At 40.5% G+C, this 21,132-nt stretch overlaps 1 protein-coding gene across 1 annotated transcript; it reads left to right on the top strand.

Annotated features, from left to right (window-relative positions):
* Positions 1-4,244: 4,244 nt before the first annotated feature.
* Positions 4,245-18,911, top strand: HTRA4 (HtrA serine peptidase 4). The gene is made up of 9 exons (XM_036749999.1): positions 4,245-4,731; positions 7,350-7,449; positions 10,057-10,261; positions 11,442-11,636; positions 12,919-12,951; positions 14,752-14,866; positions 15,219-15,276; positions 16,550-16,645; positions 18,680-18,911. Exons 1-9 carry the CDS (start codon positions 4,245-4,247, stop codon positions 18,843-18,845), a joined length of 1,455 nt encoding a protein of 484 aa, XP_036605894.1. The 3' UTR covers positions 18,846-18,911.
* Positions 18,912-21,132: the final 2,221 nt, after the last annotated feature.

Raw genomic sequence — 21,132 nt, 5'->3', positions numbered from 1 at the left:
GAAGCACTATATTAAAACGAGCCATTATTATATCATCTCTACTTTTCAAATGAACATAACTTGAGTAACTTGCCTAAAGTTGTTGTCCTTTCTGACTTACCATGAAGTATGGAACCATTTTCCGTTTTCCTTTGTGAAGAAAATGGCATTGTTTTTATTCATTTGTGCCAACTCTTCATGAGCCCATTTGGAGTTTTCTTGGCAAAGATACTGACATGGTTTGCCATTTTCTTCTCCAGCTCATTTTACAGATGAGGAGACTGAGGCAAACAGAGCTAAGTGACTTGCCCAGGATCACACAGGTAGTAAGTGTCTGAGGCCACATTTGAACTCAGGTCTTCCTGACACCATGTCAGGCACTCTATCCACTATTCCATTTAGCTACCCTTGCCTAAGATTCCACCATGAATAAGTGGGACTTGAAACTGGTCTCCTAATGCTGATGCCACCACTTTTCCTTACACTACCCTGCAAAGTTGAAATAAATTTATTTAATGTTGGTTGAGAGGATCAATATTCTGGAGGCTTGGTAGTTGTTTGGGCTGTAGGAGTACATGTAGTGGAAGGAACAGGGCTTTTACAACATCAGATGGTGATAAATGAGAAGACGATCATAGAGTAAGAAGTGGAAAGGACCTTAGAAACCATCAAATTCAACTTCCTCACCTTATGGATGAGAGCACCGAGGCAAAATGACTTGCTCAGAGTCACCCATTGAGAGGATTGTCTGAGGCAGAATTCAAACTCATGTCTTCCAGACTCCAAATCCAACATTCTACCCACTACGTCACTGAGCTGTCTCCCTTTTAATTAGAGCTGTCACTTTTTACTTTTGCTGTTTGTTTTTTCTCCCTTTTCCATTTCCTTTTATTTCTGTTTCACTGTCTATACAGACATCTCAGTAATTTGTCCCTGGTTTTAAAATGAAATGAAGTGGACATTGGGCACAAACTGTTCCTCTAATCTTCCTTCCTTCTGTTGATTCTGTTGGAACTGCTTGTAGAAGAGACTATGGTCTGATTGGTGTGTGTATTTTTCTTCAGGAAAGGTTTCAGTTGTGAAATGTACTTATTGTAAATACAGTACCAGAACTGCATGAAAACTAGTGCTTTTCACTTTGTGATTTGTACTAGGCATCATTGCAGAAATACTTTTCTAGAACTGTTTTGTTGCTTGTTTTCTAATAAAATGATGTGACATATTGATGTATGAGCTGTGGTAGTCTTCTTGAATCTTCTATTTGACAGGCAATGACTCACCTTACACTAATAGAGACATCTTTCGAGGTAAACTAAGATATCTACCTGCCTCCTTTTAGGAGCTCACTGCTGGCAAATTGCTATTCAAATTTAATTCAACTCAATAAAGAATAGGCAAAAAAAAATGGAGCTGCAAGGGAAAGGTCCCCGTGGCTGATGTTTTTTTCCTAGAATGATAGAAATCTCGGAATCTTAGAGTTGAAGGAGACCTCAGTTATCAACCCTTAACCAAAACTGGGATCCCCTTCTACAACAACCCTCCCAAGTTCTCCTCCAGTCTCTGCTTGAAGAACTGCAATGACATGGAACCCATTGTCAAATTAAGAATGTAATTAAATGCCAAATTAAAAATGTAAAACAGAGTGCAAGAAAGATGATTTTATCAGTGTGGGAAGCCCCTTCCATCAACAGACAATCAGAAAATAAATCCTAGGGAAGTGACTGAGGCACACATATGAACATTACTTGAGTAACTTGCCTAAGATTGACTTACCCCATGCTAGCCAAGTGGCAGAGGTAGGGTTTGTACCCACTGTACTAGGCTGCCAGAATTACATACCAAGAAAAGAATTGTAAAGATATCTAACTTAGATCTTAGATCTTAGTTTCTAGTAATCTGATTTAGGATACAAGAACCAGATTGCTGTGAAAGCAACTACTCTGCCTAGCGGAGGAATATCTACTAACAAATTGTGAAGAGTAGGTACAGATCGTTGGATTTGGAGTGAGGAGGCTTGGATTCCAGTAAGTTGTGTGACCTTGAGAAAGTCACTCCCCTCTCTGAGCCTCAGTCTCTCTCAGACTCAAATTTTAACCTAAAATGACCTTTGTCATCTAGTCCAACACCCTTTTTCTTTTGCAGAAAAGAAACTGAAAACAGAAAAAGAAAAATGATTTGTCCAAGGTCACATAGCAGTTTGAACCCTGTAAAATGATGCTTTTGGATGAGTTCTAAAGTTCTTTTCAGTTCTATAAGCCTATAATTCTCAAATTATTTCCTTATTATATATGTGGCTTCATCTAGATCTTACTAATTAATCTGTCTTGTTAATTCATATCCATAGTGACCTGAGTTTAAAGTCAGAGAATCTGGGTTCTCTTCCCAGCTAAGATGCTACCTACATAACTTGATACTATCTCATTTAGTGATTATTATCTTTATGCAAATGATTCTCAGGTCCGTTTGCAGATCTAGTCTCTTTCCCGAGCTCTAGTTCCAAATCACCAGTTGTCTTTTGGATGATCTTAAACTCAATATGTCCAAAAACAGAACTCATTATCTTTTCCCCAAAACCCACTCCTCTTTCAAGCTTTCCTATTACTGTTGAGGCACCACAATTCTCCCAGCCACTCTGGCTCACAACCTTGGCACTATTCTTGACTCTTCATTCTCTGTACACAAGCTGTTATTAAGTCTTGTCATTTCTACCTTTACATCTTTCTTCTACTTTTCCCTTTTCTCCACTCAGCCACTAGGTGCTCATTACTTCATGCCCAGTCTACTGCAATCTCCTTCTGGTTGGTCTCCCTGCCTTAAGTCTCTCCTCACTTTAATCCATCCTCCATTCAGCTGCCCAAGTGATTTTTTTGAAGGTGCATGTCTGACCAGCTCTCTCCCTCCTCCCCTCCCACCAATAAACTCCAGTGTTTTTCTATTGCTTCTAAGATCCAATATAAAATGCTGTTTGGCATTTAAAGCTCTTCACAACCTGGCCCCTTCCTACCTTTCCAGCCCTCTTACACCCTACTTCCCTTCATGCATTCTATGATATAGCTACACTGGCCTTCTGGCTATATCTTCCATCTTTACAGTTTTTTCACTGGCTGTCTCCCGTACTGGGAGTGCCCTTCCTCCTCATCTCTGCCTCTTGGCTTGCCTGGCTTCCTTCTAGAGTCACTTTAAATCTTACCTTCTCTAGAAGACTTTTCTTGCACCATCCCCTCCCCCCTCACCACTAGTGCCTTCCTTCTGAGATTATCTTCCAGCATTATATAACTTGTATTATCAGTATATAACTTTGTTGTTGTTGTTTAGTCATTTCAGTCATGTCTGACTCTGTCACCCCATTTGGGGTTTTCTTGGCAAAGATAATTTTGCCATTTCTTTCTTCAGTTCATTTTACAGATGAGGAAACTGAGGCAAACAGGGTTAAGTGACTTGCCTAGGGTTACACAGCTAAGAGATGTCTGAGGCCTGATTTGAACTAGGGAGATGAGTCTTCCTGACTTTCAAGCTCTGGATCCACTCTATCCACCTAAACACCTAGTTGTCCTGCCACCTGCATGTACATAATTGTTTGTAATTTGTCTTCCCCATTAGAATGAGTTATTCCAGGGCAGAGACTTTGTGTGTTGTTATTTTCCCTTTCTTTGCATGCTTAGCATAGAGCCTTGCATATAGCAATTAATAAATGTTAGTTGATCAATTAACTTCAAACAATTCACTTTATTTCTGTCATCTGTTCAGAGGCTGGCATTTAAGGCCTTCCCCAAAACGGACCCAATCTACTTTGCCAAACTTAGTTCACATTACTTTCCTTCACGTGCTCTATGTTCCAGCTTCACTTTCAACATATTCCCATAATTCCTGATTATCTGTAAAATGAGAGTTGGCCCATAGAATCTTTAAGATCCTTTTCAGCTCTACATCATTTAAGTGTTTTGAATTTTATGGCTAGATTTTTAGTTATGCTGACAGCTCTCTCTTCTCCTTTGGGTTGGGGTAAGAGAAAGAGAGGGAGTGACGAAAGGGAGCAAATGTGTGTTTGGGGGAGGAGGAGGGAGGGAAGGCTCAGCTAGAAGGGTTCAACTAGATCCCGCCCTCGTGGGACTCAACTGCTTAAAAGCTATGGACTGGCACAGTTGGGCAGAGGCGGCACCATGGCCCGGCGGGGATGTTGCTTGTCCTAAAGACTCTACTGGATTGGGTGCCAGGGCAAACAGAAAGAGTAGAGAAAGTTAAGGAGAAAGTAAGGAGAGAGGGAGATGGCTGTGGCGCTGCGTACTGGGGAGGCCCGTCTACTCCCGTTATTGCTGCTGTTGCTGTCCACGGTAGCGATGCCCTGGATCCAAGCCGGACCTCTCTGGGCACCGACGCCCTGCCCATCCACCTGCGAACCGACCCGCTGTCCCCCATTTCCAGTCTGCCCCATGGGGGCGTCACCACAGCTTGACCGTTGTAACTGCTGCCTGGTATGCGCTGCTGGGGAAGGAGAAATGTGCGGGGGCCCTTGGAGCCGGCCCTGCGCCCTAGGGCTGCGGTGCCGCATGACCCGAACCTCTAAGAGCAGGACCTCCAAGACCCGGGGCCATCTCGGTACCTGCGTCTGCCGGGCTTCGGAGGTATCAGTCTGTGGCAACGACGGTCGTTCCTACCGGAGTCTCTGCGCGCTCCGAGCAGAGAACCGAGTCGCCCGCCTCCGAGGCGGTCTGCCAGCCGTGCCGGTGGAGAAGGGAAACTGTGGCAACTCAGGTGAGCTCGACTAGAGGCGTGAGCTTGCTGTCCGGTCCTCTCCTGCCCCTGTTCCAACAATTGTCGGTCCGTCTATGAGTCCTCAACCCCCATTCTCGGTTCCACCTAAGTGATCAATCAGGATCTTAAATGAGCATTTGGGCAGCACCTTTTGGCCTTGCAGACATATTTCACATCCACTTTCTCATTTGAATCTATCAATTAGGTCTAATGACCAGCATTTAGATAGAGCTTTTCACATGTCAACTCCTTTGAGCCTCACAACAGCCTGGGAGGTAGGTGCTATTATAAGACCCATTTTTATCAATGAGGAAACCGAGGCTGAGGGAGGTTAAATGATGCGCTGGTGGTCACAGTCTGTCTGACTCCAAGTCCAACCCTCTATCCACTGTACCATCTAGCTGTCTAGATCTATCTGACCTTATTCTTCCTATTGTGTCTCACCATTTTTTTCCTCCTTTCTTTTGGTCCTGGCTGATTCTCCTAGTGACATGCGTTTTTATTCTCAGACTTCTTTCTCTCATGTTCTTTTTCTCTGAAATAATTAGGATCTTCTCTCCTAGGCCCCCTCTTACTTTTCTTTCCTTTTCTTCCTTCCTTCCTTCCTTCCTTTCAGTTCTTTCTTTCTTCCTCCTTTTCTTTTTCTCCTCCTCCTCCTCTTTCTCCTTTCCTACTTTCCCCCCTTCTCATTCTTTTCCTCCTCTTTCATTCTCTGCAATAATGCTTAGCATTATTGGAAGCAAGGAGAACAAGGTTTTAATCTTGCCTCTGATACTTTCTGGACTGGAGATTTCAGCGTATGACTACCCTTGAGCCCCACTTCTATGTTTGTATATAAATTGATACTTGCCCTGTCTACTTCATAAGATTGTCGGGGGATGGGGAAGAGAATCAAATAAGATAATAAGATTCAGAGCTGGGGGCAAGGGTGGAGGTGGGGACTTAGATTTTGCCTAACCATCAAGGAAAGCACCTAGCAAGGGCAAGGGTAATTTTTGTTTTCTTGTCATTCCAAAGTTTACAAATTCAGCTTTCATCTTTCTTTTGAGCTCTAATACTGTATTATTTACTACCTGTTGGGTATCTCTACCTGGTGTCTTAAAGACATCTCAAATTCAACATGTTCAAGACAGAACTTATCCCTCCACTTTTCCTGGCTTCTTTTTTTTTTTTCTATTGAAGGTACTTACCACATTTGCAGTCATCTAAGTTTGGGACCTCAGATTCATTCTCTACTCTTTATTCTGCCTCACCCCTCATAATCATTCAACAAGCATTTACTAAGTACCTACTATGTGCCAGACACTATGCTAGATGCTGGAGATACAAAGATCAAAATAAAATAGTCACTACCCTCAAGGAACTTACAGTCTACCAGGGGAAACAACCTAAAACGAAAGAGTATAAATAGTCAGCCATCCAAACTTGTTGATTTCTTCCTTAACATCTTTTCCACCTATTCCCTTATCTCTACTTACATAGTGGCTACCCTAGTTCAGGCTGCAATCATTTCTTGCTTGGACTAGCCCCCTCATTTGCCTCCCTGCTTCCAGTTTCTTCCATTTCTAATCCATCTTATGCCACATAGCTGCCAAACTGATATTCCTAAAGTTCAGGTCTAACCATATCCATCTCTTGCTCAAGAATCTCCAAAAGCTCCCTATTACTTCCAGAAGAACATACAAAGTCCTTTGTTTGGAATTTAAAGCCCTTTACAATCTGGCTCCAGATTTTCCAGATTGATGATATTTCATCCCCACCCCCACCTTCCACACCACATTTATCTATGTTATAGACAAATTGGTCTGCTTGCTTGTTCTCAAATATGCTTTTCAGTCTATGCCTTTGCACAGGCTGTCTTCCCTCCACCCATCCCCATGCCTGGAATGCTGTCCTTCCTCACTTCTGCTTTGTAGCATCCTTCCAGTAATGATTGTCAGACACCTCCTATGGAGGCCCTTTCCTAATTTCCCTGTTAGTGGTTTCCACCCCTCACACCCTCATCCTGCCCCCTTCACCACTTCAATTACTTATAATTTATACAATTGTTCTGCACATATTTTCTATATTTATCTATATGCATGTTATTTCTCCCTTGAAAGTGGGAATTGTTTTGGTTTTGTCTTTATATTTCCTGTGCCTAACAGCATATAACAGGCACTTAATGAATACTTGCTGAATGTGGTCATATATTTAGAGTTCATTTTACAAAAAAAGGAAACTGAGACTTAGGTGAATATTTGTTCAGGGTGACAGAGGTAGTTAAGTGGCAGAGCTGGGATTTGAACCCAGGTCCAATATCTTTGCTGAGAAGCCCCCAAATGGGGTCATGAAGAATTGGTCATAACTGTAAATGACTGAACTATAACAACAACCACTAGTGCCAAATCCAGTGTTTTTGGTTTTTTCTACTATGTTGCACTTTCCCTCTATAATGAACATAAATGAGTTCTTATTCATTGATTCAAAGCATGTGAGACCTCACTGGAAAATACCAGGAGACACATTTTATATTGTGAGAGACATCTGTCAAAGGTGGGGGGTCGGTTGTTTGGATGTTGCTTTGATGTGATGGGCACCAGCATAGGCACCATCCAAATGATCACGTTCATTCCCAGGGACCAGAAGCCCAGGCAATCTCAGGGACAAATATAACTTCATCGTTGAGGTGGTGGAGAAGGTGGCGCCATCTGTGGTACACTTGGAGCTGTTCCGCAGGTAATAGGTTGGGGTAAGGGGGGGAGGGTAGCTGTGTCCTATCTAGGTATCCCAGAGACATAAATTAAGGCAAAATCTCTAGAGTGTAAATACCAGGTGCACAGAAAAGGGGTGGAGATTTTTAGTTGTGCAGAACAAAGCTTTTCTAGAACAAAGCTCTAATGTGGAGGAGTAGAATTGAATTTAGCCGTCAGGGAGTACTAACATTTGAAGCTGGCCAGGAGGCAAATCCTTTGCTGTGGGAAGTCATGGTTGGTTAATTTGATGAGCTCCCCAATCAACGGGGTGAGAAAACTCTCTGGGGAAGTTTTCTTTTACACAGAAGAGAACCTGAACTGTTTGCATGGAAATGCCTGTAGAAGTCCCAGGTAAAATCATACCATCTGCAGGAAGCCTTTCTCAATCCCTCTTAATCCTAGTGTCTTCTCTCTTAATTATTTTCATATTATCCCATGTATAGCTTTGTTTGTACATAATTGTTTCATGTTGTCTTCTTGTTAGACTGTGAGAGAAGGGGCTATATTTTACCTTTTCTTTGTATCCCCAAGTGCTTACCACAGTGCCCGGCACATAATTGGTGCTCAATAAATCATTATTGTAAAAATGTAAAATGTTTATTATCAACGTAAAAGATAACGTAAATGTATGCATATATGCGTGTATACATATATATGTGTGTGTGTATATATATGTACATATATACATGCACATATAAATGTAAAAAATAGCATGGTGTGGTGGTGAGAGAGTCAATCTCAAAGCCAGGAAAACCTCAGTCTAAGTCCTGTCCCTGACATATACTGCCTGTGTGACCCTGGACAAGTCACTTACTTTAGTGCCCTAGATGGCTCTCTAAGGCTGTCTGTGGCAGAGAAGGTACTGAGCTGCATTGGTAGAGAGATTTTCTTCAATTAGGACTTTTCTTTACCAGATCCAGTCCTTATCCCCCACAGCAGTATTTAAAATCATAAAATGAGATACAGAGTTGGGGAGAGGTGTAATCCCGATAGGTGTAATCCTAGTAGAGGTGTAATCTAGGTGTAATCCAGCCCAACCCCTCTGCAAACCATGATCCTCTCTGTAACATCCCTGACCATGGCCATTGAACCTCCAAGAAGCTCACTACCCACCCCACCAAGGAAGTCCATTGCATTTGAGGGTAGATCTAATTTTTAGGGAGTTTTCCCTCCTATTGAACCCAAATATACTTCTGATGACTGCTTCAAGTTCTGTCCTCTGTGTCCAACCAAAACATATCTAATGAGAGCCCTTCAGATGTAAAGTTCATGTTCTTTGCTAAAACAGGTCATAATGTTGCTTATATTCACAAAGCAACCAGGACATAGTAATAGAATTGGAACATTATTTTAGGTGCTCTATGGACTGTGCCTGGGAAGAGTTAAAAGACAGAGAGATATGGGAGCCTTTTCCTAAGCTCGTCTGTGATGTTAAGAATAGTTCATGTAAGAATTCATGTAATGATTTCCTTGCAAAAATTCTATGAGGTAGATAGTGTAGATATAGTTACTTCTGTTTTTAGGAAACAGAAGCTCAGAGACATAAAGTGATTTCTTTGCTGTCACTTCTCTACGTGTTAGACCTGGGACCTTAATACTAGTCCTTCTGACTCTCATCGTTCTTTCTAATGGAGCACACTATTGCCCATGTTAGTCAGAATTCAAGATGAGAATGAGGACTAGGGAGGCAGGTGAAGAGCTGAAAAATCACCAGCATCATTATAAGCTGAAGATGCTTGTAGGACCTACATGGTCCATCTTATTGGTTTTCTTTCTGGGGCAACATTGGGAGAACTCTTCAATCCTTTATCCTAGCAAAACAACTAGAAGGTATATTCATATCTTGTATGTGATTGCTGAGCTAGGGGTGTGCTGGAGCCAGCTTGAACTGACTTTAGAGAGCTGGTTGTTAAATTTTCAGTGTGAGCATTTGCACCTTGGAAATTGGCAAATGCTACAAATCAGGGCTTTGTTTATTATCTAGACTCAAGAAAGTGGTGGAGAAAATAATAATGCAGATTAATCTTAAAAGTATGAAAGGAGTGCATCCCCCCACCCCAAGAGCTGGTTGTTAAACATTTACCAGCACATCCCTGGTACGTCTATGTATTCAAAGTACAGATTCCTATAGCACATAAATAGTTGCAAGATATCATTTTATCATCTTTATTTTATAGACAGAAAACTAAGCGCAGGATTTAGGTAAAATGTAAGGATTAAAACACACAATCCTTGAATTTCCAGTCTGGTATTTAACTGCCTAGTCTTACTGTTATCTGCTTACCAGGGCCACAACTAATAATGTTTTCACCCTGGGCAAGATCCAGGAATGAGGAGCGGTGGCAGTAGGGAGCATCAATGAAGAAAAAAGTCTGAAATGTGGCTGCATCTCAGCAATGGGATGACCTAGGGGGAGGGTGGTTGCATCACATGGCAAGCTGGAGGACGGCTTCAGGTTTTCAAGAGTCGATACAGGGGGAGAGATCCCTCCATAGAGGAAGCACATGCTGCCTTCCTCACCCCTCCTACACATATGTTGAAAGCCAAGTTTGCTTGCTCGGCTTCTGATACTACTATGTTGCTGATTCAGGTCACCTTTAAGCAGTGAATATACCCATGCATCCAGTGGCTCAGGGTTCATAGTGTCTGAGGATGGACTCATTGTTACCAATGCTCATGTCCTCACTAACCGCCAGCGGATCAATGTGGAACTCCAGAGTGGGGCCAAATATGAAGCAACGGTGAAAGATGTTGACCAAAAAACTGACCTTGCACTCATCAAGATTGAGCCAGAGGTAAGGCTGCATAGATACAAAGCTAAACCTATCACTTTTCTGGGATTAACAAGTTTTTTCTTTCTAATATCTTATCATAGTTTCTACCTTTTGTAACATGCTTTCTGTTGAGCTTCCTTCTTGCCTCTCTATTCTCCTCTCTCTTCTTTCCCATCTAATGATCCCATCCTTCCTTGGTTTTGCTGCTTCTTGGAAGTTTTCAAATCTTATTTATATTTTTACTTTTCTCTCCTGTTTATCCTGTATATATCTTGGTCGTACATAGTTGTTTACATGTTGTCTCTCCATTAGACTTTGATCTGTTTGAGAGCAAGGATTGTCTTTTGCCTTTCCTTGTATCCCTAAGGCTTAGCACAGTACTGGGGCACATAGTAGGTACTTAATAAATGCTTATTGACTTGATTTTTTGGGTTATTGTGTAAGTTGCAAAATATGGGTGATTCAGACATTACTGATATTGAAGCTGGAAGAGCATGTGCCAAGGGTGTCTGTAGCTATCTTTTCCCAGAAAGGATACAGTGGATGGTCCATTCTTTTCCCCTAAGCTGTTTCTTGAGGCTTTCTTGGGGAATAGAAATATATTCCTAACTTGAATCAATGGTTTTGTGGTAAAAGCCCATGCCATCAGTAATCCATAGTTTTCTCTGCTAACTCCTCATCAGAATTCAGATTCAAGGAGCCATCTTCTCTCTAGAAATGCATGCTTGAGGTCCTCTGAATGACCTAGAGTCTCCCTGGTCTAACATAGTTTACCTCATTCACATTGGGGAATACTGGGGTATCTCTTAGTTTCTTAAATCTCTCAGTACTCTTGGTGATCTCCCTTTCTGCTTATGGCTTAACATTGATTTTGGGGCAGGAACAGTGCTTCATTGCTAACTTTAAGTTCTGTACCTTACCTACTTAAGGTTTACTAATTACTGTAACTACTGCACTATAATAACCACAAATCCTCAGATATAGTCAGTAATATTTTGTGAAGAGTGAATGTTGGAAATTAGGGGAGAACTATTTGATAGTCTTTGTGGGTAGGGGTAAGAGAGTTTTAGACTGTAAGCAACTGTGATGTCAGGACTGTACACAAATATAAATATGTATATAACCAGTGGCTAATAACAATTTTATCTCTTGTCTATGTTGTTTCCATTTCCCCCTCACATCCCCTCTGCCCTCAATGCAGACTGACCTTCCTGTTTTGTTCCTGGGACGATCATCCAACTTGCAAGCAGGAGAGTTTGTGGTGGCTCTGGGCAGCCCCTTCTCCCTTCAGAATACAGTGACTGCAGGAATCGTCAGCACCACTCAACGAGGAGGCAAGGAATTGGGTCTAAAGGATTCTGACATGGACTACATCCAGACTGATGCCATCATTAATGTAAGCCAGCTTAGGAAGCCCACTCTCTGATCATGGAAAGGGAGGGGAATCTTTAGACCTTTCCCCCCTCCTTCTTTGAGTGACTTCTTGATGTCTAGAATTCACCTGGTTCTCGGCATCAGTCATGAAATACATACCGAGGGCTCGGTCTCTAAATATTTTTTTTCTTTTTAAGATGAGTCTGTCTTGCTTCATCATGGTATATAAATGACTTTGGGTTCTTGAAGGTTTTGCCAGGGAAATCACAATTTCTAGCAGGTCCTACTAAGCTGGAATGGCTTCAAGTATTTACCTGAAGTTTGTTATAGTGAGAGCTGGCCTCAGACTTGGGGATAACCAAATCTAAGTCCCACTTCTAGCACATACTGGCTAAGTGACTCTGGGTAAGTCACTTGATCTCTCAGTGCCCTGACAATATCTATCTCGCTAAAACTCTTCGTTGCAGAGAAGATGCTTTTTTTTTTTTGGTAGAGGAAATTTCTCATGGGGGCTTCCAACATTGATGAAATCAAACAGCTATCCAACATACATACATATATATATTGATATATCTTCACACATCTGTATAAAATTATATATGTATATTTATAAATTTATATATTTATTTAGTTTGTTGTGTATATTTACATTTATACACATTGTTTACATGTATATACACTTTGTTGTGTACATTTAAATTTAGATAGTTGTGTACATAGTGTTCTGCCTGTTAGAATATAAGTTCAAGGAATGCAGGGACTGTTTTGTTTTCATCTCAGCACATAATATAGTGCCTGACACAAAATAGGCATTTAATAAATGTTTGTTAATTTACTTAAGTACAGACCTGGCTATAAGTCATATGTTGGTATTTTAGGGAACATTCTAGCTAAGTTTGAAGGGGTTTTTCAGTACAGGGTGAAGAGACCACAGGGTGATGAGTTTTTCAGTCACAGCAACTCATGAAAACTCTTCTGTGTTTTAGACGAATTGTGATTGGTGTTGTGAAGAGTGTACCACATTGATTCAATCACAAATCTTTGACATATAACAACGGTAATTGGTGTTCAGTGTGGTAGATTCCTTTTAATATTACTTTAAAAGGTGCTGAATTTTAGCACTACTTTAACTGGATTGGTATTTGTTGTAAAGAATTCCTCTGTCAATATAACGTATTATCCAATGCCCCAAGCAACTAAAGGCTTTAAAGCCCTGCTTTTTGAGGATAATATATATAGTAATTGGCTAGATGGGCTACTTCGTCTGGCACTTGTGATTGCTTTTCTCTAATTCTGTTTTGCAGCACGGGAATTCTGGGGGGCCTCTGCTGAACTTGGTGAGTAGCTGATTTTTCTCTGCTGCCCTAAATCTCTTCCTAACATTTGAGGTCCTTCCAAACTCCATGATACCAGGGTTGGGCATCGGTGTTTGAGGAGCTCTGTAAAGAGATGCTTATTCCTGTTCTTTGAGCTAGAGGAAACTATTAAAGAAAATCCAAAGCCTATGACTTCATTGGAAAGCTGCTAGCCTTCAGTTTCCCTTCAATTTTTAAAAATTTCTTTCTCTTTTTCACCCCCCTTCTTTCCTTTTCTCCCTTTCATTCGTTTCTCCCTTTCACTCAAAATGGTGGTCAGAAAAGAGAAAGGTCAACATGTGCTTTTTTTTTTTTAACTGGACAAAAATAAAAACTATGTATTATATGCAACTTTAATCAGTCAACAAGCATTTATTAAACACTTACTATGTACCAGCCACTGGGCTAAAGTACTGGGGATACAGAGAAAGACAAAAACCATCTTTGCCCTCAAGGAATTGAATGGTTTTGGATCACTGATAACCTCTGGTTTAACACGTTGGGTTAAATTTGCCTCCACCCCAAACTCTTCATTGTATACAGCATATTATATATTAGAGAAAGTTTTAGTCTTAACCAGAGGAACAGTTCTTTGCTATGTCTCATTCATTTTTTTTCTAAAATTTTTATTAGATTTGTAGGGGAAATGTTTGAGCATCTGGTTTCTAATAGAAATGAAACAAGGAAATAAATAATTCATCTGATCCATTGCATATGGTGATGTATTCTGGATGTCAGTTCTTATTTTTTATAGACTTTTTGGGGAGTTGGGAGGGGGAAGTCCCTCCTTAAATACTAAAGCAGTTTTGGGGTCTGCAAGCTATTTTTATAATGCAATATGCAAAACACACAAATTAATTGACAAAGCAAATACACAGGGGAATTTCTTCTGGTTTCTTTGCAGCATCCATGGCCAACCATGATTGTTTCTCTAAGCAAGGGGTTCTTAACCATAGACATGGGGTCTATGGATAGATTTTGGGGAGGGGGAGGGCAATAAACTCTGACGGGAAAAATTACTTCCTCATTTTCACTAACCTCTAACTGAAATTAGGTATTTTCTTTAATTACCTAAAAACATTATTCTGAAACACAGTCCATAGGCTTCACCAGACTGCCAAAGAGGACCATGACATACAAAAGGTCTTTAAAGAATTCTTGCTCTAAACAGGAAAGGCAGGATGACATAATGGAAAGAGCATTAGATCTAGAGTAAAAAAAATTGTACTTATTTTAAGTCTTAGATATTTTCTTAGATGTAAATTGGGGATAATGGTATTTGCACTATCTCCCTTAAGAGAGGTTTTGTGAGGGAAGTGCTTGGTTAATCTCTAAGTACTGTAGACATGGGAACAATTATGAGATTTTCCCCTTCCACTTTTAGTTCCAATCCCAAGATTAAAGATCTCCTAGGCACTGGCCCATCACTTGCCTTCTGAAATGGAAGCTTCTAATTCACTTCTGAAGCTAACTGAATTTCAGAGGGAAAGAATTAGCTCACTACACAAAATACAAAATCCAGAATTTCTCAATTTTTTTTACCAACTGTGACTCATGGCTCCTGTATACATGGTAGTTTTTACAACTGTATGTAGCCATAGCTATCCTAGCATACCTGGAACCTTGCTGAATCTTTCTCCTACTGTATCTATTTAAGGGGTACAAAATTCCACCAGCCACAGTAGCTTCTGACCATAGGATAATTGGCTCCTTGCTCCATTGGCTCAATATTGCTCATTTGCACAAAACTCATTGACCGAAGTCTATCTTCTCCCTTGCTAGGATGGCGAAGTCATTGGCATAAACACCCTGAAGGTGACAGCAGGAATTTCCTTTGCTATTCCCTCAGATCGAATTAGACAATTCTTGGAAGAATTTCATCAGCGCCAGTTAAAAGGTAAGGAAGATTAGGATTCTTCACACTCACATACTCAATTCTTAGCATTCTCCACAAGAGTTTATGTGTACACTAATAAAAACTGGGGTATTGGTGATCCACTCCCGTAATGGTGGCCAGAATGTCTAGGCTGAACTGTAACCTAAGCATAAACTTTGTGCAAGGGAGCTCTTGACCACTTTCCTACAGAAATACGATTCCTTGGAGGATAATGATAATAAGAATAATGTCAGCTTGTCAGCTGACAAGAGGGAAAAGCAGATTGTCACGTGGAAGCACCCATATTTTAAGATCTGTCCCAGAGGAGGGAGATTGTTGGGTGTCATCGACTCATTAGATTCTTTATTTCTAGGAAAAGTTCTTTCCCAGAAGAAATATTTAGGCCTCCGGATGTTGCCTCTTTCTATGAGGTAAGTGTGTAATTTTGTGCATGTACTTACATGCTGTGGTTGTAGATCAACAGCATAGGATGGAAAGCAATTGGACTCTAGCTAATTTCCTAACCCTTAGCATTCTGGCTTGCTTTGGTGAATATGACAATAAATAATGCCCACCCTACTTCACCATGGTATCATTTGTGATTTCTGTCTCTTACAGTTTTCCATGTATATTTGTTTGTTTTGTTTTTTGTTTTTGCAAGGGGGAGGGCAGGGCAATTTGGGTTAAGTGACTTGCCCAAGGTCACACAGCTAGTAAGTGTGTCAAGTGTCTGAGCCCAGATTTGAACTCAGATACTCCTGACTCCGGGGCCAGTGCTCTACTCACTGCGCCACCTAGCTGCCCCTTTCCATGTATATTTGGAAGGGCATGAAAATTATGCTGGGTTTTTTTTTTTAAGTAACAAGCATTTTTTAATGAATCTATCCTTCCCATTATTGTTCCCTCCCCACCACCCTCAGCCAAACACTGAGTAAATTAAAAAACAGAAAACCACCAAAACCCCAAATTGCTCAGCATATCAAAGTCATCTAGCAAAACAAATTCCCAGATTAACCACAGCTGAAAATGTATGCCTCTTTCTGCCTGTCACGTTTATCCTGTCAGAAGAGTAGCATGTTTCATCCTCATTCTTTTGGACTTAGGATTTATCACTGCTTTGATCAGAGTTCTCATGCTATGCATCCTGTAGTAGCCATCTTATGAGTTCTACTGCTGCTTCTAGGGCTCTGTATAAGAGCCAGGTTACGGTTATACCTAGTGCAATCTTGCTGGATCTCTGATCTCAGGGATGTGGGTATTCCCTCCACTCATGCAACCCATCTCTGTCCTCTTCTTTCCTTTCATAACTTCCTTCTCTCCCTCCACTCTTCCCTTCCCCTCTATGGAGCATCTCCCCCCTCCAGCTTTTTAAAAATTCCATGAATACTTTCATACTTATTTCAGGCGTTGCCTCTTGTTCTGTGACTACCCATCTCTTTTTTCAGTCATACACATTTATTGATACATACACACATACACATACACACACATATATAAATACATATATGCACACACACATATAATTAAATTATTAACCCTGGGGAGAGTTTAAGCACGGTGGAATCCTGTGACTATTAAGCCAAGTAAAGTACTTCTCTACATCCTAGAGACCAAATGAGTTGTAATGAAACACACACAGGTTCCAGAACATTTCATTCATCACTTTTAATTTTAACATCATGGAAACCTGCGCTTGTTTCTTAGCCTTCTCCAAGAAATGAAGAATCAGGATCCAGATTTCCCTGATGTGAATTCTGGGGTCTTCGTATATGAAGTGATTCAAGGAACTCCTGCTGCAAGGTAAAAGACAAAATGAGATCTATCTTTTTGAAAATCATATGGAATTAATCACTGGTATTTAGGCAGGGTCTCAACTTGAGTACTAGTATTTTTGTGTTGTGAGCATTGTATTTTCTAGCACAGGTTTTTGTGAAATAAGTTAGGAGAATTACAAGTATGAGAATGTTTTGATAAATTACCAGACCTCCTTTTTTCTTAGCATCTTGAGGAGGGAGGCAACAACCCCATTTTTAGGATTTCTCATTTTCCAGGCACAATTTTTGTGTAGGTTCTTACTAAAGGTCTTTAATGCTAAGGTAGCATAGTATAGTGGAGAGGGTACTGGACTTGGGAGTTAGGAAAACCTGCGTTCCAATACTGTCCTCAACATTTACTAGCTGTGTGACTCTGGACAAGCCACTTAATCTTTTCTTTAGTTTCCTCATCTATAAAATGAGGGGGTTAGACTTAATGACCTCTTAAGATCCCTTCCACCTCTAAATCTATAACCCTGTATTTTAAAAAGCAAGATACTTCTGTAGAGCCTTAGTGTCACTATTAAGAGGCTGCAGTCAGAAGTCTCTTTTGACTGATATGAGGGAATAAGCCCAAGGATGGCTCCTAAAGAGAAGGTTCCTCAGATTATTCTGCTCCTGCTTTGGAAACTTTCTGCTACCACCACTCATGAGATGCTTGTTTTCTCCTGTAACTACAGTACTCATGATTGCATAGACTTTCCCTCCAGTGCCCCTCCTTCCTTATTGTGTCTGTTCTTCAACACTTTTGATCAACTGCTATGAAATGAACATGCTGCTATTAAAAGGAGAATGTTGGGGTACAAGCCATATCCAGAATATGGAAGTTACAAGTACACCATCTTATTGTTCAGTTTAGCTTGACAAAAGTAAAAGATATAAGTTTTTATAGTTATCTCCAGCTCTCCTTTACTTGTGACTTCCAATCTAAGGTCAACTGTTTCTCTCAGTTATAGGAAAGCAGGATTCCTTCTGTCTGGTTCCTAGGACTTTGCCTTGGTCCTAGCTCAAAAGTGTTTTTCATAAGAGAGCCTTCTCCCCTAGATTCTGAACAAAGAATTATTCCTAGTCTCCTGCATTGTTGAACAGAGGCCCATGGTCAGTACTCCTAAATTGACCCAATTCTTAAAGTTCAGCCTTTTTATTCTTAAACCTCTCATCTCCTCTAAAATTTCTCCATCCTTTCTAAACTTACTATTTCTTTCAAATTTCCTGAGTTACTTCCTAACTCCATTCCTCATAAATGTCATAACTATTGCTGGGGCTCCTAATCTCTCATCATGAGTCTCTACTGGCATGTATCTCCTGAGACAGTCACGTCTCAGACACAAACATTAGCATAGCTACGACTCTATTGACATTTCTATTGAGGTGTTTCACATTTGAACCTCTTCCACATCAAGAACAACAGATTCTACATGTTGAGGAACTAGTCTCCCAAATGAAGCCAGTGAACTAGGTTTATAATCTATAACTTTGCTGATCAAAGTGTCACTTCAGAAGGAAGGCTAGAGACAGAACCCTATATTTTTAGATTTGAATTAGACTATAGTTCAGCTTATTATATTCCCTAGTTATAGGAATTTTTTGAAAAGAAAAAAGAACCAGAGACCTTTCTCTTAGGGTCAAACAGATGATATATCTGGGGAAAAACATCTCTATCTTGACACAACAGTTTTCACTTTTTCCTGGGGTCAATAATTTAATAAGATTTTTATGAGCTAATGTTAGTTTGATGGGGAAGCTCAGGGGTAAGAGAGAAAATCCAGTGGAAGTCTACCATTTGTTTACTTACCTGTAGGAGTGGGATTTTGGAAAGCTAGTGGGTGCCTAGAAATGGTGATTAATTTTTCCCAACACAATCCATCCTCCAAGATGAACAAAGCAGAACTATTTCCAAACTTTCTAGCAGAAATTCCGTGTGAGAAACAGGGTTATGTTCTAGATTTAGGGATGTGTGGTTCTTGCCTAGTAAAGACAAGACTTTTCTCTAGTTCTCTACTTTCATCTTTTCCCCCAGCGCTGGGATGCGAAACCACGATGTGATTACCAGCATAAACGGACAACCTGTCACTTCCATCACAGATGTCATTGAAGCTGTGAAAGAGAGTGACTCCATTTCCTTAGTGGTTCGTCGGAGAAATGAGGATGTGGTCCTGACGATCATCCCTGAAATAATTAATTAAACAGAGCTCCCATTTAGAGACAAATTTATCTAGCAAAACTGAATTTATATTATGTGGTGCATATTGAAGATGGTCCAAAGATTTGGGGGTCTTCTTCCTTAAAAAATAAATACTTTTGACCATTCCATCTAGATCTCTAATTAGGTGAACATTTATTCTTTTCTAATAATAATTCATATCCATATAGTCCTTTAAGGTTTACAAAGTGCTTCTCCCATAATTCCCCTGTGAGGTTACAAGTGACAGGGATAGGCACTGGGTATATGGAAGTCTCAGGTGAAGAACGTGCTCTACTGATGCAGGGCCATACTTTCTTTGCAACTTGGAATCAAAGTATTGTTATGTCCATTTTATAAATGAGGAAATGGGCTTAGAGAAATTAAGAAACTGCACAATCTCTTGGTTAGAAGTGCCCTTGGGAGGCATTTAGAAGTGGCCCAGAATGTCCTGTACATCATCCCCAACAACTGGTCATCCGCTCTCCATTCGAAGACCTCTGGTGATAGGGAAACTATTATTTCCCAAGGCAACCAACTTTAGGGAATTCTCACTGTCACACAATCAGTGGTAGAGGAACCAAAATGCACACTCCTGTTGATGGAACACAATTTGAACTCCCATTATTTTGAGGAATTATAAAGAAATTAAACCCAACTTGACAGCGAACAGTTTTATACTTTACTCCTAAAGGAGATCTAAGCCAGAGGCCCCTGACCTTTTTGTGACAAATCACTTTTAATTTTTCTAAGACCTGGAAGTCCCTTAAGTGGGGTGGCTGTGTATAGATAGTCAGGAAAGACCCTAAATGGAGTTGGGGGGGGGACCTATTATTAGGTATATTCCTTTTCTCCCTGAAAAAAAAAAAGAGCATTTGTGGTGGCAACCTAGAGATGTACTAGGCAAGCGCTCTCTCTTCAGTAGGGGGAGGGCAGGCTTCTCTAACATAATCTTTATCATAACCTCTGATGACATCATCACATTTTGTTGCTTACTTCATAGGATCAGAAGATTTAAATTTGGAAAGGGCTTTGCACTAGTTCATTTCCCTCACTTTGCAGATGAGGAAACTGAGGTTCACAGAAGGAAATGGCTCACTCGAGGTCACACAGATAGGCAGTGGCAGAGCCAGATCCAAGCCCACGTCCTTTGTCTCCAAATCCCTCAGTGGCGGTCACGTTACGATGATATAATCTACATGTAGTTTGTAAACCTTAAAATGCTATATAAATACTAGCAATCATAATTATTAATACAAGAAAGGTAAAAAGAATTTGTACCTTTAAAATCATTTGTAATTTAAAACACAACAGCGTTATTAAGAGGAAAGGACTGGCTCCGGTCTTTTGCGAATGGGAAAACCAGACTAAATACCCCAACTAGTGGCTTTAGCCTACAGGAAGACTTGTAAGTACTACTGTTTACACTGATAGGATACACACCTGAGATGGGGTAGAGGGAAAAACCCCCAAGCCAGGACACTAAACCAGAAGAACATAGAATGGTACAGTAGGAAAGGATCTTTGAGTTTATATCCCTCAGTTTTCAGATGAGATGCCTTGAGAAGTGATTTGCCCAAAGTCACATAGCCTGGGTTAGAACATGGATTTCCTCCAGGGGTCTGCTTGGTAAATGTTTAACAACCACCTCTGGGGATGGATGGGTAGGACAAAAGTTTAGTGTACGTTAACACTTCCTCCATTAACTTCTTAACTCTGGACAATCAATAAGACAATAAATCAAGCACTGACTTGTAGCTTTCATCAATCTCAGAGGTGTAAATCCTCACACTGAAAATTTAACAATTGGCTCTCCTGAGCAAGTTCAAGTTGGCTCTCTTCTCCTTATACCCAATTCACCACTTTTTCTACTGTTTCATACTATCTCCATGACTTCTAAGGTCCTTTCTGGCTTTAAAATCTGACAATTCTGTATTTAGTTTCCATTTTCTCCCCAGTATTCCAGATAAAATGTAAGACTCTTAAGGGTAGGGACACCTTTGTTTTTGTATTTGCTTTTGTTTTGTAGGCTGGGCACATTGCCTGGAACAGTGTAGGTGCTTAATAAATGCTTGCTGAATGAATGAAAATTCTTAGTGCAGAAACCTGCTTTTCATTCCTAGTACATGAAGACTCTCAGTCTCTAACTTTCCTACTCATGAATTTTCATTTCAGTTATTTATGTGAAAGCCCTTATACAAGCAGCGATTCTTCTATGTTACTAGATCCAGAATTTTAGAAGGGAAATCTCTGCCAAGAGAAATGTCTGATCTCAGATACATCACTGAGAC

Source organism: Trichosurus vulpecula, chromosome 3, assembly GCF_011100635.1.
Source record: "Trichosurus vulpecula isolate mTriVul1 chromosome 3, mTriVul1.pri, whole genome shotgun sequence".
NCBI classification, from domain to species: domain Eukaryota; kingdom Metazoa; phylum Chordata; class Mammalia; order Diprotodontia; family Phalangeridae; genus Trichosurus; species Trichosurus vulpecula.
This window is presented reverse-complemented; position numbering and strand designations above follow the sequence as displayed.

Excerpts from the sequence above, each read along its gene's own strand:
- HTRA4 (XM_036749999.1), top strand. The coding sequence starts at position 4,245 with ATGGCTGTGGCGCTGCGTACTGGGGAGGCCCGTCTACTCCCGTTATTG. Across the intron at positions 7,450-10,056 it reads CACTTGGAGCTGTTCCGCAG|GTCACCTTTAAGCAGTGAAT; the intron begins GTAATAGGTTGG and ends TTGCTGATTCAG. Across the intron at positions 11,637-12,918 it reads AGACTGATGCCATCATTAAT|CACGGGAATTCTGGGGGGCC; the intron begins GTAAGCCAGCTT and ends TCTGTTTTGCAG.